Below are 17649 nucleotides of genomic sequence, written 5' to 3' on the forward strand. Positions count from 1 at the left end.
GGTATGTTCTCTACTTCATGCGAATTAGACTGTCACTACAGCTGCTTGTGTCAGACCACAAGCAGGCAAAAATATCTAATGGTTTAAAACTAACAGACTGCTATGTTTTCTCTGCTTTTTTAAAGTACTTTGACACTCAGGCTTAATTTGAGGGAAAAAAAATCCTGCATGCACACACGCATGCCTAAAAAGACACAATGAAGATTGCTTCATTTCCTAAAAACAGTGTTCCAAAATTAACAGGAACTAATTGCTAAGCTTTCAAAGGCCACACACATCTCTGCTACACAGCCCACCTTCATCTTCATGGATTGATGAAAGTACATTTCACAAGTGCACCCAAACCAAGGCCAGTAGTCTTTTTTCTTTTTTCTTTAGATCACTGTTTTCCACATTATCTAGATTAAGAAGAAGCCAGACTGAAACCTCACATGGTTATGGTACTTTCAGCCTCTGGAGGTTTGTGAAGATGCCTCTGCTGTTTGCTGCCAGGATCACTCAGCACACCTCACCTTATGTTGCAATCTCTTCAAGTTTGCTTGGTTTTGAGCCAAGTGATTCAGTCCCTTCCCTAAACGTCCCATCAGAAACAACTGGACTTTACCAATCATTTAGGACATACAGACAGAGTGCCAGGTGATACCAACAGAGTAAAATACATTTCTTAAGAAAAAAACATCAAAAAGAAAATGGATTTTGCAACAGGGCATATAAAATCACCCATCCCAAACTCCTGAATACTTACCAGCAAGTTTGTTTCCTGCTCAGCCTCAGGCATGTAGGGGTACTGAGTATAAAACATGTCATTCCGCACCATCTTCTTCCTCATTCTGCAGGGACCCTCGGTCATCTCCAGCATCCACTTGTCCAGGTGGGAGCCGATGGGGGGGCCCCACAGCCCTCGCTCTCGCAGTAACTCGTACTCGATTTGAGACCACTCCTCTGCCACGTATTTCAATGCGTTCTGCTGACGCTGAACACAAAGACATTTATAAATGCACTGCATTTGAAAAAGGATTTTAAGAATGAAACCAAAAATTGTTGAGGCCTTCCTGTCCGTATTTGCACAGGAGAGAGAAGTTCAATGAAACAAAGTTTGGTGGTTTGTTCATTTTTTTTAAACAAATTGCTTTGAATGTCTTGTTCCTTTCAGAAGTTATTTAAGATTTACAGCACACAGCTCAGCAACCAGTTTGAACCAAATGTCTTTGGGAACGTTTAGAAAACACCACAAGGTGGAACGATTTCATTCTGGAAGGCACAGACCAGCCACTTCCTATCACTGCATGATACCATAAAATTTTCTTTGTGTTACTATGAAAGTAGCATTTGGACACAATGCTTCTCCACATTTCCTTTTACTTTTTCTACAATGCTTTAGAAAGACAGTGTATTTCCAATCTCTTTCTTTTTGTTCCCTGCTTTGCTTTTAGATTTCTAAGGAATTAAAGCTTCTTGAAAAAAAATTCCAATTTAACATGTGATATTGCTACAAGAGTTTTCATCTACAACCAGATCAAAATGAGTTTCCTCATTGGTTTATTTGATTGCATCTAAAAACCCCTTAAAGATAACAACTGTAAGTAAACATTCAAGCATTTCACCTATGAGAACCCAGTATTTCACCAGCCTCATACTGAGAAATGGCATTGGTATAACCTAACAGGCCAAAGTATCAGTGTCAGGTAATTAATCCTGCAAGCCATCCATACCTCCTGATATTCTTTATACTGCATATCAACCAGGTCCCGAACCACTGCAATGTGAGTAAACATCCACTGGGAAATTTCCTAAGACAAAAACAAGACAACAGACAATGACACTTTACAAACAAGAGTTTGTTTGAATGAAAATCCAATGAATACATCACCTTGCTAAACTTCTTCACAACGAATACTTTCTTAAAAAAAATACTTGGTTGATGAATTTCCAATTACTGCACACAACATCGTTTAAGTTTTTGTTTTGTTTGGTGTTTTCTCAGGGTTTTTTTCAAGGTGATAAATTACTGTACAGCAATATCCTTTAAAAAAAGAACTAGCAAACGTTTGGAAAATATTCAAAACATATTACTAACTGTTCAGAGCATTCCCAAACAGCCAAGGACTGGCATTTACAAATACTACTTTTCTCTTTTTCCTTTTAAGTAATATTTTGTGGATGCTGCCTAGTCTGCTGGAAATCCTCAAGACATCCATCTGTCCTCACTTAGTCCCACAGTATTTGTTATCACTTATTGCTTCCTCTACTGATACAACCAGGAGCAGTTCCTGTCAGCTCAGTTTGTGAGGTTTTTCCCTTTCCCTTTCAGATTATGCCTGCTCCCCAGGAAAAGGACTGAGAGCACTGAGAATTCATTATTTTATCAAAGCTGCTGGCTAGTTTTCAGCTCAGAAAGAGAACTAGCAACATATTTTTCCACAGAACCTTCAAACCCCTCTTTCTGTCTTGAGGGCAGGATGGACAAAAGGATCAATATCTCTATCACAGCTTGCATTTCAGTGCAGTATTGCAAACTGATCATGAGACCTAGACTATCACAGTCATGAACCAGAAACAGCTGAGCAGTCTCACCAACAATGAAGGGTTAACTCTTGGCTTAATGTTACAGATATGCAGAATGACCTACTAAATTAGGACACACAGAGACAAGATGCCCAGTCTGGATAGTCAAAAAAGGGAAAGAAAACCAAGCACCAGACAGTACTTCACACTCTGCAAGATTCCCCACTTTGGGCTATTGACCGCAAACCCTGAACGTACATTGCTGGATTTTAGACGGCATGTTATTACTCGACAGAAATTACCTGTGTAGAGAGGTTGTGTTTACTCAGCCCACTCTCCTTGCGGTTTCTCCTGGAACCAGTCAGTTTAGAGAGGCCAAATCCACTGCTGACTCGTGAAAGCTTGGACTGTGTGGTTGGAACCAAAGCCTCTCCTCTACTGATGCATTTTTTCTCATGAGCTGAAAAACAAAGTGTTGGGAGCAATTAGGCTTTTTTTTTTCCCCTTTCCCCCCCATTATACTTGGTTTTTAAAATAGAATAACCCTTTTTGTTGCTTCAAAGAGGTGTAGCTCTACTCAAACCATTTCTGCAAATATAGTGACCGTCAGGGAGATACTGGAACCTGAGCAAATATCAGCCAGGAACAAAGCACATCTAGAAATAAAGAGACTGCAAAAACAAGTATTCCAGGTTTCCAAATATGTTTTCTGTACACCCAGGTTAACCTCAATTACTTTTGAACTGTGAAGTCATCAAATGAGTCACATCTATGGAAGCTTAATTTCTGCTGTCTAAACTCTTGCTAATTCAGCTGAGCATCAGCTGATCTTCATTACATGGATGCAGAGCTAACTCAGGCTTAACTTGTTGTCCACCAGAATTCCCAGGTCCTTTTCCTGCAAAACTGTTTCCTTTGCTGAACAGATTTCCCAGCCAAGAATTAGTCACAGCATCACTGCTGCTAGAAGGACTGCTCAGCCACCCATTTCCAATCTCTTCACCAGACCAAGAGCTTGCAGGCTGTGCCCAGACATGCCCAAGAGGGTCCCCCCTCCCTGCCTGTTCCCAATCCCGGGAACAGTAACAGAGGTCACCCCAGTCCAAGGGTTCATGGCGAGGAGCTCAATGCCTCCACCACTGTAATCCACAATAAGCTATTTGCTGGCTTACAAACACAGGGCCCTGTGCACTGGAGTGCAAGAATATCCTATATATGGTCCACCTTCTGAAGGATTCTGTGTTACACAGTGCCAGTTTATAGAGTATTTACAGCTACAGAAAAGCCTGTATTAAAACATCCAGTGCATATGGTTTGTTCTGAGGAAATCCACCCTTCAGGACAGACAAATCCTCAGTCAGGACTTACCCAAATGATTTTGCCAACACTTTAAACTCGCTTCCTCAATGAAAGGCCTGGCAAGAGTTATATCCACTTGGCCGCGATCATTGACAGGCAGCGTCACTTTGAAAACTTCTTCCAAAACCTGTTTTTTACTGTGGATCAGCTCTGTCCACACTCTGTTTATGGCTTTTAAAAGAAGCTGGCGACCTGCATAAGTACAAGATCACAAACAGCAAGCTCTCTACAGTGCTCGTAGAATTGGTATTTTCACAGTAGTGAAATGAAGAATTTTTGCGATTACGCTGTAGTTTCTTCCCCCTAGCATGACATGTGAAATGCCTTTGGCCAGAGTGCCTTTTTTTTGCCATCAATAAATTATCAGAAAGCATCTAACAATTAATTTTGGCAATTTTTTTTCCTCTCTAAATTTGAAACAGTGGCTCTGATGAGTTGTGACTCATCTCCCACACCCATCTATTAACAAAATGAGATTGAAAAAACCTTATGAGTCTGTGTCTATAAATACAAATATAATTTTCCACATACATTATACTTTACCATTTTTACATGTAAAGTGTGCCTAAGTACCTGCATAAATATTAAATACACACATATAAGAAAAAAAATAAAATCACTGAATACTTTCTTCCACAGCTAGTTCATAAATTTCCTTTGAGTGAAAGATGGTAAGGATGCCACAAAAATAATAATTGTATTGTTTATACCAAATATTTCTTACCTTAAAATGAATTGCTTCTATTGCATTTAAAACAGTGCATACAAAACAGTATTTCTAATTCTGGAGCATGTCCAGAAAACAATGAAAAGCTCTTACTATTTTAACAAAACAGTAATTTATCGTCAATGTGTCTAGCCTGGTATTTCCAAGTGTCTTTTAATCTATTTTTTATGTATTTTTATACACACACAGCCCCAACTCCCCTCTGGAGAGTAACTGGGTAACACACACATACCACAACCCCCTGCCCCAAGTCACTGGGGTAAAAGATTAGTGATGACAATACAGAAGTGCCATTATAAGACATCTGTGGCTTTGTCATTCTCAGATTACCTTCACTGACATCTTGATTGTAGACTCCATCCGGTTCTATATCAGAGGGGATCATAATGTGCCAAGTTGTCATCCTGGCTTCTGCTTCCAATCCAAATCCATCAACATTGCTGCAAACACACAATGGATTAACAACCATCAGAATAAAGAGACACAAAAACCTAAGCCAAGCTAAAGCATTTGATTCCCTGTATCAGATTCACAAAGATTAATACACACTACTACAGCAAAGCATCTTATCTTCTGTCCATTTGAGTTCTGACAATCTGTGGTCACAAGCAGAACCGAAGGTTTATGAAGGAATGACATGCCATGGACATTGGTGTCACTAGAGGAAGATACTTGAAGAAACACAAAACAGATGAGGCCAGAAATGGAGAACACTGGAGTTTGATGACTGTTGCTAAGTGTCTTTGGATGAAACACAAGTTGTGCATCTTCTTGGAAAGAACAAATGAAAATGCCAGGCTGGCATTTCCAGCAATGCAGGAAAGTGGGTGTCTACAGCATTTGTCATGGACACCTGATTTAATGCATGACTGGACTTACTCAATACAGAAGAAATACCAGGATATTGAACTTGTATGAAGTGACTCAACAGATAATAAATCCAGTGACGGGACCCTCTGACTATTAATTGCCTAGCACCAGTGTTTCCTTCTATCTTTAAAACATTTCAATTTATAAAAGGACAACAACAAAATAGTTGGATAAACACATATGTCAGTATTTAAAATATGTCTGCAAAAGGAGGTAAAAATGTTCTCTATTCCCAGGATCTTCAAACCTAATTTTGTCTCAAAATGAATCTCTTAAGCTTGCTTGCAACTCAGTGGCTGGAAAACTATAAACAGTGCTCCAAAACTTGCTCACTTATTTGTAAGCTGAGTAAAAGAAGAAGTCATTTTAGTACTTCCCAACCCTGGTTCTGGAATGAACTTCTGCCTGAGATATTTACCTTCCCATGTGCAGATTAATCAAGCAGTGAGCTAGGCAGCTGATGAACTCTTGATCATGATTTCCAGGTCCCAAAATTAAGTTCCTGTTCACAGTAAGGACCCTTAGGGAATCAAGAAGAGCCACTTGCTGAGGAACAGTTTTGTGCGCTCTTGAGAACTGATACAGGATGGTTCTGTTCAGGCAGTGATAAATGGCATCCAGAGAGAGTCCCTGAGATCTTCTTTTTGACTGATGGGAAGTAAAAAAACATGATCAAGAAGTGGCAGAAAATAATTTTACTGGCACACAATCGTCCCTTTAATTGACCCATGCTCATTTTTAAAAATCTGCATTTTACTGTAAGTGTCAATTCCATGAATTTCAAGGACTGAAATGATATTAATGATGATACACTTGGAATTTTAACATCTATAAAGATGCTGCTGATTTCTAACAGCAAGTCTTCTAACAATCTCCAACAGAAGTGTGTGAGGAAGCTTCCCGAAATGTCAAGGTAGATTTAAGGAGATTCTCAAAATTCATGTGAGGCACGTTTCATTGTTTATTTGGGGGGGATTTCTGAAAAATAATGTTATCTGAGAGCAGTTTTTACTCAATTGCTCTTCACAGAAAATGTGCTAAGAAAGCTCAGTAAAGACAGAGTAGGTCTGAGAAAGAGAAGCATGTTTCTCTGCTGATCCAAACATGTATCACTAGCAGGTAGTTTAGTGGTATCACTCTATGCACTTCAACATAACCTGCAAAAAAGGTTTTTCAGGCAGGATAACAGAACAAGTATATAAACTGTTACCTGTGCAATGAGCTGGATTATGAAGTCCACAAGAAGCTTGGATTCTTTGTTGAACATGCCCTGCCAAAGCTTATCTACCACACGCTGTGTAAAATAAAACACATTGTTCACCAGCACTTGGTAGCTTCCTCCACTTGTTATAGGCAGGGATGCATCTTCACCTGGGTAACAAAAAACCCTTAAGTCTTCTACATTTATCAAAAAACCCCATCTGCATAAATACATTCACATTAGTTTACGCTTTCTAGACGTCCACAAAAGAGAAAGAGATTCAGTCAATGAAAGCTAAAACCTCATGGTTTCCCCTACAAAAAGACTTTCCATTTGATGGTAAGCAACCATGGTTCTAGATTTTTTTTTTTTTTTAAAAAAAAGGACAACTCTGGATTTTAAAAACATGATTCTGGATTTATTTTATTAATGCACTGCACCCAGAGGAAGACATATTACTGCTGTTTACTATTACTGCAAGAAATGGGGAGCCTTACAACCATTTTTGAACAGAAATGCATACAGCCTCTCATGACAGCTCGGATGGAGGCAGAGCTGACCAAGAGTTCCTGGGAAGCCAACAGCCCACTATGAAATGCGACTGGACTCTCTATGCCATGTAGTTTTTGTGAATAACCTATTTTACAGCTTTAGCACAATCCAGGTAGGGAGGAAATATGCAAGCATAGCAACACCATTTACACATCGAAGGAAAGCAAAGGGCAGGGGAGCAAAATTAAGACAACCAAGTTGCAACAAAACAGAACACCAAAAAAGAAACAGTCACAGAATCAAAACCTTGTGTCCAAATCAATAGACTGATAATTAAACTTTGCTATATTACCCAATAAAACATCAGCTGCAAGTAGGTGGTCCATCACTCCATCCAAAACATATGTCTGAAACTCCTTCTGCTGTGTTCGTGTTGATCTTTCAGGGGAAGCCTGAAGAAAGATGTTAAGATAATTAATATCTCTGAGGAAAAAAGAGAGAGAGGGAGGGTATTTTAGGTGATTTTCTCTTTTCTCAGCTCCTGTGAGCTACTTTTTTTTTTTCTCTTAGCATTCTGTCTCAAGCAAAAAGTTGTGGCTTTATCAAAAACTTTAAGTGTGCACACAGAGCATACATTGGCTGCATGCAGTCTTGCAGAGAAGGCATTATCCCTGTTTAAATCCAGGGAATTCATCTTCTGCCATAATAGGAACTGGAAAAGAACACATTCTGAACAGGTGCAGAAACTCTTCACTATAAGCATATGGTTAACCTGTGATCTCCTCAGTTGACACAGTCACCTCCTTCAGTAAACAGTGAGTAAATGGGACAGATCAAACGTTTAAGTTGTAGAAAGAGAAATAACAGTAAGTTTAGCAGTGTGTACCTACCCAATCCTACTTATGCTAAGGGGCCAGTAACACTGACAAGTGATAACAAGTTAAAAGAGCTGTAAAGAACTGCAGCCACCTGAACACGGTCTCAAATATGCTTCCTGGTGTCTGTGGATAACTGACATCTTCTGACATTTCATTTTTTTTTGCCCTGTGACTGCAGAGAGGTGCCCAACTGCCCCAGGAAATTTGTTAAGAAATATACAAACATGGTCCAAAATTCCTGCAGCTTTCAAAAAAAATCAGGGAGACCCAGCAACACATAAGATCAGATAACTAACAGGTAGGTCAAGGAGAATGAGAAGTGATGTGAAGCAAACATTTCAAAATGTACTGTCTGAAGGTGTAGGCAGTTAAAGGGTAACTGAACTCCTCACCTCGCTGCCTCACCGTTAACAGGACAATGCTTTCTTCAAGTCTTATGAACTTCAGAAGTTAATTTACAGCAAGATGATGCAGTTATTTTGTGAGGTTTTATAGCACATGGCCCCATATGTCTTTTTATCTAATTGGCACCATCTATGGCATAATTTTTATCTAATAATATTTTCATCTAATATGAACAGAACAAAAATATTAATATTTCGGCAGGGGTTTTATATTTTCAACAAAGTCAATACAGATGTCACAGTCGGAAAGGTGTTTAACAACTGAATCATACTCCACAAAAATAAAACTTGACAAAAGATCTAACTTCACATGCTGGTTTTCCAAGCCATTAAAGATAGGTGAACAAACCACTGTTTAATAAACACTAGTGTTTATTTTTCCAGTCTTATTTCATGACAATTCCCCTAACTTTCAAAGGTAAATAGAGGAAAACATTTTAGGGAATAAGGTGTCACAATTAAGCTCAAATAACAAAAACAAACCAAACACAAACACCAAAGAAACTCTACCTCTAGCAGAAGGTCTACCAGTGGAGTCTGTTTGCTGGCTGGTGTGAGACATAGGTTATCAATGATCATCACACGCATGAAGTCAAACACGAACTTCTTGGCTGGGTGGTTGGTCAGGTAGGTCTTGGTGCCCACATTGCAGTATTCTGACTGGCTCCTGTTCATTCCAGAATCAGCTGCAAAGGCTTTAAACTCTTCAGCTGGGGACCCAGCTTCATCATCGAGATCAGTGACCTGTAAAAATCAGCATGTTAAAACTGTAGAGACCAGCAAAGGACTGGCAGTTTCTTCACTTCTTTATTCTTTGCTTGTCTTTCTAAGGTATTTCACTTCACATTTTGCTTCTTAAGAAGCCTTTTTAAAAGATTATGACGTTCAGGATCAGTTCCCCAATATGGAAACATCCAGCTTTGGATTCCCAAGGTAAACAATGATCAGTGAAGACTGGCATGAGTTACATTTCATGTTCACTGACCAACAGAAGTACTCGGGCAATTTCTAGATACTTTGCAAAAATAAACGTTCTCATTGCAAAAAAAAAAAAAAAAAAAAAAGGAAAAAAATTTTTGAGAAAGTTATTAACTAAAGCAGTTAAAATAAAATCAAGACAGAAGCCAACTAAAAAAGGCCATCAAGCTTACATAACATAAAACAAAAAAGGAACTGAGCCTTTTTTTTTCTTTTAATACAATACCTTCATCAGAGTGCAGTTATGGGTAAGCCGGTTTCCCAAAAATCTCTAAAAAAAGAAGAAGAAAAAAAAAAGGGTCTCCACAGCTTTCCCATTTCTGATGAACAGAAACCTTTGAAAGGCTAGCTCTTAAAGAGGACTGTAACAAAAAGCACAAACAGCAGTGAAAGCTGTCAAATCCAGAAGACTGACTCTTTTTATGCAACTCCCTTCTTTAAAATGAAAGAGGAGACAATATAGTTCCCTCAACAGGCTTATTGCATTGCCAGCTTACATGTCAAGTAACCAAATGTTTTGAACATTTGGTCTGCTTTAGCAGGAGAGTGTTCTCAAGAAATTAAGAGAAGTCCAAATGTGTACTCTTTCTATTTTTAATAGCAATCTCAGAAAAGCTGAAAGACCTTTCTTAAAAAGCTGAGAATCTTCTCTCAAGACTGAATTTAGATTATAATGTTTTGTTGCAGAAATCTGGCTGTTATTCAGCTATTTCACCAGGCACTGATTAGTGCTACACATTCGGGCAGACAAACACTGGAGGAGTAAACCAATTTGGAGTGAAGAGCACCCTCAAACAGCGAAGAGCTCAAGCTGCCAGACAGCTACACAGAATTTCAAGGGATCTAGTAGTTAAAGCCTGCTCAGAGACATAAGGTTCCTCTAAATGTATAGGTGAATGCCGAATCAGCATCACCAGTTTGTAAGCGGCACTTTTTTTTGAGAGAGCATGCTCCTAGAATCTACTTCTAATGCAAGTTTAACATAAACCCAAAAAAACCCCTGTCTTTATGAGAGACTCATCAGCAGGCACTGTTAACAATTGATCTCCCATTTTTACTGACAAAAAACCAATAGCCACCGGCTATTATTTCCTGAAGTTTTTTATCATACTCTCCGTAGTTTTAGCACTTGGCAGCCTCCAGACTAATGATCCTTCCATGTTCTTAATAAAATTACTTTTAGATGTTATCTAACAATACCTGTTTTTTTTCCTTTCCATTCATATTCTAGAAATAGTATCATTTGCAAATGATACTAAGTTCAAAGAAATTTCAGGCAGCAGTGTGCACAAAATAGAATTCACACCCTCTCCTGGCTTGAGCTCAGTAGTTTCAGGAAATACAAGAACACTGTTTTGTGGTTAAACCACAAAAGCAGAAATGGGAAGTGTGAGGAAAAAGAAGTTTTAGGTTTCATCACATCCTCCAGAGCAAAGGGCTGACTCAGTTTCTTTTGCTTTTGTAAATCATTTTTCATACGATTGAAAATAACAGTCCACTAGAAAACAAGAAAACTGTCTGTTGCCTCTAAAATGCTGTTTCAGATGTCACTGCACAACAACTGCCCTGCAGTGCACAACTGCCCTGCAGTTTAACACACTCTTCTCTCAGTTCCACAACCCAAGTACAAAACTTCCAGCCTAGCTTTGATGATGACCTCTTGTGCAAGGTGAGTAGAGTTTTATCTTGGTATGACTGGTAATTGATAAATCCCCAAAAGTAACACTCAGGTGAAAAATAAAACAGGCAAAGAGTTGGACTTCCTACCATCTCAGAGTAAGGTCGGATGTTGAAAGGAAACACTGTTGCTGCCAGCGCACACAGGAACTCTGGACTCATCCACAAGGAAATGAGGTCTGGTACATTGTGATACAAATACCGAAAGAACTGCATCAGGGTGACTGGATATTCCCGAAGCCAGGAGCCTTCTTCCTCAGACTGCCAGGGCTGGGGTGAGAAACAAACACCAGATTAGCACAGACAGCACCAATAGAGGAATACTTAGTTCAGAGAGGAAGAGCATGCTTTCATGCACTTCTCAAACAGGAGACCGACCACATTTTACAGCACATCATGGATCATAAGCTAAAATGTGTGACCTAACACGTAATGACTCAAATACTGGCAAACATGACCAGATTGAAGCCAACCCAAAATGTGATGGCACATCTGAACACACAGCTGGTGACAGCACACAAGACACAGCACGTGTCTCTAAGCATGTCACAAGTGTATCCAAACAGGTGAGGACCAAACACCATGATGGGTCACCAGCAGAGAGACAGAACATGTGACAACATGCAAGCAGTAGAGCATATCACATACACATGATGAGTCAACAGGTGACAACCAAACAGGCACTGCTTTTCAAACACTTCAGGAGGCAATTTTCAGCAGATAACACATTCCAGCTTCAAGGAAATATAAAATTTTCCCCCTGAGAAGCCAACTTTCCCTACTCTTGACATTAGACTCAAAGATGAGAAGATGACACATTTCTCTGGCAGTAAATTAATTTCCTCTGGCATTGGGCTATTCATAGTCAGGGGACTTCTCTGCAAGGGGAAGGTTCATGCACAAAATCTGCAACTCTCATAGCTCTGAGCAGATGGGATACAGAGTCTCAAACATTCTCCTACGATGTTAATCACGAAAGAAACTCAATTAGCTCTGCCAAGGACATTGTATCCTTCTGCTTTCCTCATTTGTTTTAACTGCAGTTAAACAGAAACCCCAGTCTTTTTGTGAAAAAGCAGTGTTAATTTTTTGGCTATTAGTATTTCTACAGATATTGGAAAAAGTAACAGAAAAACTCAGGAAAATGACAGTTTTCACTCAAGTATTATGAGCCTAACTCTCAGCAAATTTTATCATAACACTAACAAAACCTCAACCTTTCTAATTTGGCTTTTGACCACTTGGAAAACTTGAACAACTCAGTATACTCAAATACAAACAAAATTTTTTATGCTTACGGAATTCAGCATGCTCCTCAGCATTCCCAGTAACAAGAAGGCAGCTTCTGTGCAAACACTGTGTATTGAGGAGGTAACAGTGCCACAGGAGGCAGGAACTCCAAATATGAACGTCCAAATGGAGTCTAAATCAAACTGTAAGGGGTGAAAGAGAAAAAAGATGACATGAAATAATCCCCTTCTCCTATGCAATTGTATACTGCTTTTTATTACAGATACAATACACTCATGTGGCAGTATACAAAAAATTAGTTGTTTTACATCCACCAAACTTTATCACCAAACTTCATATGATGGTCACCTGTCACTGAAGAAACTTTCTTTCAACTGTGAGCTGCTGCAGCTGCAACTCTCACCTTCTCACTTACTTACTTCTCATAGTTACAAAGTATGTAAGTGTTTTGAAACAAAAGACTTGTCAGCACAGGTCCTGCACAATCAACTTAATTGACTAACATCTAGCAGTAAAACCCATACGGTATCCCACAGAAAAAAAATAGATATGAACAAAACAAACAAATCAAGGTGTATTTTCCAGCAAGTCTACATAATTAAATCAATTAAAAATAAAAAGGGACCAAGTGTCCACTTCTAGTATTGAGAGTGCTACTAAGTAGTCAAATTTAGTTTCAGTTGAACAGTGTCATACTTCAAAATGCTGTAGGCAAAGGAGTGAGTTTCACGCCTCTACAGGATGGTAGCACAGAGCTGAATGTGCTGTCAAGTATTCCTCTTGAGAAAGCAGGCAGGCAGAACACCTTCTGGTTTGAAATTTTTACTTTTCAGTTTCCACTGATAAATATTAGCACTGCACACATTCTAAATAGGCACCTTGTCTATCTGGAGTGTGTGTGGCTTTTCCTCATAAAGCACTACTCTGGGGTTTCCTAGGACTGTTGTAGGTCATATAATATCTACTCACTTACTTCAAAAAAGCCTGAAATAACCTGCTCAGAATAAGAACAACCAACATTTTTCAGCAACAACTGAGTTGCCTCCCTACAAAACCACAGAGACTTTCTGATACAAAAGCAACCTTGTAACCTGTGAACTCTTTAACACAGAAACTGCCCACTCCTTAAAACAAAAAACCACAAAAGCCCACCTCACAACCAAAGAAAGCAAGCAAAAGATTATATTCCCTTCAATGCCCACAGCATGTCAACTTGAACTAGGGATCTGCTTCTCATTTGACCCCAAAATGGACCAGAGTAACACCAATGACAGCTAAGCCATAGCAGGCTAGCTTCTACATACTCCCACCCCACAGAGCTCAGCACTAAACACCACATCATGACTGTGAGTCAGCTGCAGAGAGGAAGGAGAGGGCCTGGTTAATCCATTATTTTCTTTCATGACAGACAGAATTGCATTCACGTCTTGCTGGACAATCCCTACCTTGGCACCCTGATTACACTGGCTGCTGATGACAGGTGCACTGACCTGCAGGTTTTCAGGCAGTTCAGTGACTGGCTGCTGCAGGAAAAGGGCCATGAGGAGGAAATAGAGTGCAGGAACATTAGTGTGCTTTGGGAGAAGGGACTGCAGGACGGGGAAGCCTGGGAAGTGACAAGCATCCCGGTTAAGCTCCCGCACCGTCGATCTGCCACCAGCACTCCGGCCAACGTTGAACCCTACATGGAAAAGAAGACACAAAGCCAACAATGTTAAGAGGGTATCACCTGTGAGGATCATTCCTGCTTACCTGGTGACACATTAAAAGGGTATGTCCCCAGAAACTAATGCTGTTAAAAATGAACGTGTGCATACAGGCTATCACACACACACCATTCTGCTTCAGATGTCTCATTTTTTAAAACAAAAAAGAAAAAATAAGGAAATTACTGCTTTCCAATACCACATAGATGACACTGCTCCATACAGGCCACCTAATACTACTGCTTACACACACAGATCCATTTTCTGGCTGTGAGCACGATTTCTGACTTTTAAAACACCAAGGCCTCTGAAAATAAATATTTTGCTGGCTGACAGCAAAACGTAACCTTAACCTTAACCTCAGTTACAGATTTATATTATGAAGCAGCAACCCATGGTCCATTTAAGTCTATTGGCAGCTAATTTGTATCCAGCCATATCTCAGGGGCATCTTATTTCAGATATTTTGTAAATGATTAATTGGCTGGTAGTAACCATTAAATAGTCTTATTTTTTTAAGTGCTGCCAGAATTACCTTTTGTGATCCTGCTTCTACTTAGGTATTTCAACTTCCTACTTAAAGAAAAAAATAAAAGAATACACCTGGATGTCAGAAGCACTTATTTTCAAGCAAGCAAAGAGGCCAGGAAGACAGTTCAGTCTCCACATCAGCACTGTGAGCCATTCTTCTGACACAACCAGAGGTCAGGTGGTTTTTCTGAGGCTCAAATACAGATACACTTTCCACCAACTGACTTTTTAAACAGGAAACATCTATCAAGAATTAGATAATGAAATCTGTGCTACACAGTTGTGGAAATTCCATCAGAAACCTTCAACAAAAATGCATCACATTTGGTTTCATGAGAAATCTTGGAGCCAGTATGTTATGATTTATTAAAAAACACAGGGTGCAAAAATTAGATAATCTGTCACTATCAGTTTATGATACTCAAGTTAAAAAATATCCGTTTCAACACAGTCTAGCTTGGATTCAATTAAAGTGATACTATAATAAGAAAAATAGGGAAACTCTAAAAATGCTTTCAAATGTGACTGTAAATCAAAATCTTACTTAGAAAGATTTTGTGACTGAAGAAAATGTTTATGCTATTGGACATTTAAAGTACGTACTAAATAAACAACAGTCTCTTCCCTAAAATGCCAATGGTTTTCCAGTTTTTAAGGCACAACCATGCACGGGAAATGCATGCGCAAAATTGTTTCTCAAATAAAATACAGAACCTCAATCACAATGAGCCAAATAATGGATGATTTCTATTTTAACAATAAATATTTGCATGTGATTTACACCTGAGAAACTGTTTTCCTTAATCCTCCTAATTCATTAGCAATGCAAAGAACCATCCTATGCTCCTACCTGAATATCCTGAGGGATATATTGTGGGAAACAGTAAATAGACATAATAGAGAGTTTTATTCATGGAAAAAATAACAAGATCCCATATTTGAAATCTATCAAAGATACAAAGCAGAAAGAAACGGTTTTTATACTTTTGTATTTTCATTTCAGGAAGAACCCTCTTCCTGAAGGAAGATCACTTCAACAACACTTCAATTACTTCCTCAGAGTAAACCAATTCAGACAAACTTTAAGTGCAGTAACAGACCATGTACTGCTGCAACACAGACAGTGGCTCCTTGAACAGTTATTTTAGGAACAACAATGAAGTTGAAAGTGCTACTGATATCACTGCTCTGATCTAAAGGCTACTGAGGCTCATGGAAGACCCTCATTTGTCAAATGTCAGTGAGTTTGCACCAGGGCCTGAATAGACATTCATCTGGAAAAGCACTATTTTATTTTGCCTGGAAAAAAAAAACAGGTCCATGGGAAATTGCCACTACACCTTGAATTGACAAACATTATTTCAACATTTGGAGATGCATTTCAGACAGCTCAGAGATGCTCAAAATGGGTCCTGTAGCACTAAAGCCTTATACACAATTCTAGGCCACAAGGGGTAACTGAGAGGTCTGATAACCTGGATAACTGAGGCTTTAAGAACCTGAAAAAAAAAGCCTTTAATAGAAAGCATGCCTGTGTACAGAAGAATGCAGGAGAGGGAAAGAAAAAGAAACGCTGAGATGATATCGTGAAAACAGACATTTCCAAGATAGCAAAAATCCAAACTGGTAAATGTGATGGACACAAAACTTGCTAGTTAAAGCAGCTCAGATATAACATTGCACAATGCTCTAACTATTAAAAGTAAACAAACAAGTAAATTCTACTGAATTCTTATTAGCTGTGTGCATAAGGTGCTGCTCTATGCTACCTTTGCATGTAGCTCAGCTGCGCCTGCCCACAGAACACACTTAACCTGACCATGATGGTAAGAGAAAAAAATCAATTAGCTACATAGGCTTCATGCAGATGAGCCAAAGCTGAACTACAATGAATCAGTATCCTGTCAGCTAAGGGCAGCTTTGTAAAACCACTCCCTTTTGTGTAGGAAATCCTAACTCTTGGTTGCAAGAAAAATGAAGTGCAGAAGCATCTGATGGCAGCACAGACAAGAGTAACAGAAAAGCCTCTGCCAGACAGCAACCACACAATAACCCACAGCTCAACACACCAGCACAGGTGCTCCCAGTAATCCCCGAGTCCCAAGGGGCTGAGATGCCTACCTAGCACAGTACCAATCTTATTGGTCAGGACAGAATCTGTCTGATCCAGCCAGCCTCCACCACTGAGACCCTCCTTAAACTTCATAAGGATGGACTGATTACTCAACAGGACCACAAGAATTCGCACGGCTGCCGTGACTGTGGTGGAATGCAGATGTTCTTCCATAAACATCATAATCCAATCAAAACCCAGTGTCTTGACCAGTTCTTCACAAGCCCTAAGTAAAGAGAGGGGAGAAAAAAGGTCACTTCATACAGCATTTAGTTTCCTACTAGACAGCAAAAATTAATGTCCTCCACTGCAATGCACACTTTAAGAGTAAATTCTTAGTTAAGTTTGCTACAAACAAGAAATATCACTTATCAACTCTTGTTAAATGAAACAGGTAACATGCATTTCTTTAGAAGAAATGAAGGACTAAATACAGCTCCTGGGACTAATTCCACTGCATGAGATTTCTCCAGTTGCTGCTTTTGATAATAAACATGGAATTCTGAACTGAAATCTTTTTGTTGAACAAGAAGTTTTCACAAGTCATCTTAATAAACCGGTATTAAAAAATGAAGGAAGGTTGTTTCTTTCTTTGTTTTTATTAAGGGAGGAGTTACTTGGGAATGTTTGAAAGGGTTTTCTGCAATTTTAGGGGGCATTCTAGGGTCAGTGACCTTAATGACAACCCCTCCTGAAGCCTTTGGATCTCAACCAAATGAGAAGCTGACTATCCCACTTCTCAAAAAATGGAAGTTTTCTCTTTGACAAATTTTATTTTTTCTATAGCCATGCATGAAGTTAAGAGAAAACAACAAAATTAATCATGTATCCCATTTCTACCAGCATATCTGAGAGTAATTCAGTGACATCTACATAAATCATTCAACAATTCCTATAAAATGATGCAACTAGTGAATTGAATGAAGGCTGTATAATTCTTCCACTTGAAATAAAAAA

At 39.1% G+C, this 17649-nt stretch overlaps 1 protein-coding gene across 7 annotated transcripts in view; it reads right to left on the reverse strand.

Annotated features, from left to right (window-relative positions):
- WDFY3 (WD repeat and FYVE domain containing 3) overlaps positions 1-17649 on the reverse strand; it is a 121187-nt gene that overhangs the window by 23491 nt on the left and 80047 nt on the right. For 4 of the 7 annotated variants that reach the window (XM_042049806.1, XM_042049810.1, XM_042049809.1 and 1 more), the window contains 14 exons: positions 16701-16918; positions 13788-14023; positions 12390-12524; positions 11182-11361; positions 9641-9685; positions 8947-9180; positions 7507-7606; positions 6672-6832; positions 5880-6109; positions 4922-5031; positions 3874-4056; positions 2808-2965; positions 1713-1790; positions 746-973 (listed from right to left, as the gene is read on the reverse strand). In XM_042049806.1, the coding sequence (XP_041905740.1) occupies positions 746-973; positions 1713-1790; positions 2808-2965; positions 3874-4056; positions 4922-5031; positions 5880-6109; positions 6672-6832; positions 7507-7606; positions 8947-9180; positions 9641-9685; positions 11182-11361; positions 12390-12524; positions 13788-14023; positions 16701-16918 (2296 nt within the window). The remainder of the gene's footprint in view (positions 1-745; positions 974-1712; positions 1791-2807; positions 2966-3873; positions 4057-4921; positions 5032-5879; positions 6110-6671; positions 6833-7506; positions 7607-8946; positions 9181-9640; positions 9686-11181; positions 11362-12389; positions 12525-13787; positions 14024-16700; positions 16919-17649) is intronic. The other 3 variants (XM_042049811.1, XM_042049807.1, XM_042049808.1) reach the window with 2 other exon arrangements.

This window comes from Corvus kubaryi, unplaced genomic scaffold (genome assembly GCF_017639235.1).
Source record: "Corvus kubaryi isolate FWS band 111438036 unplaced genomic scaffold, C.kubaryi_AGA036_p1.0 71, whole genome shotgun sequence".
Taxonomy (NCBI): domain Eukaryota; kingdom Metazoa; phylum Chordata; class Aves; order Passeriformes; family Corvidae; genus Corvus; species Corvus kubaryi.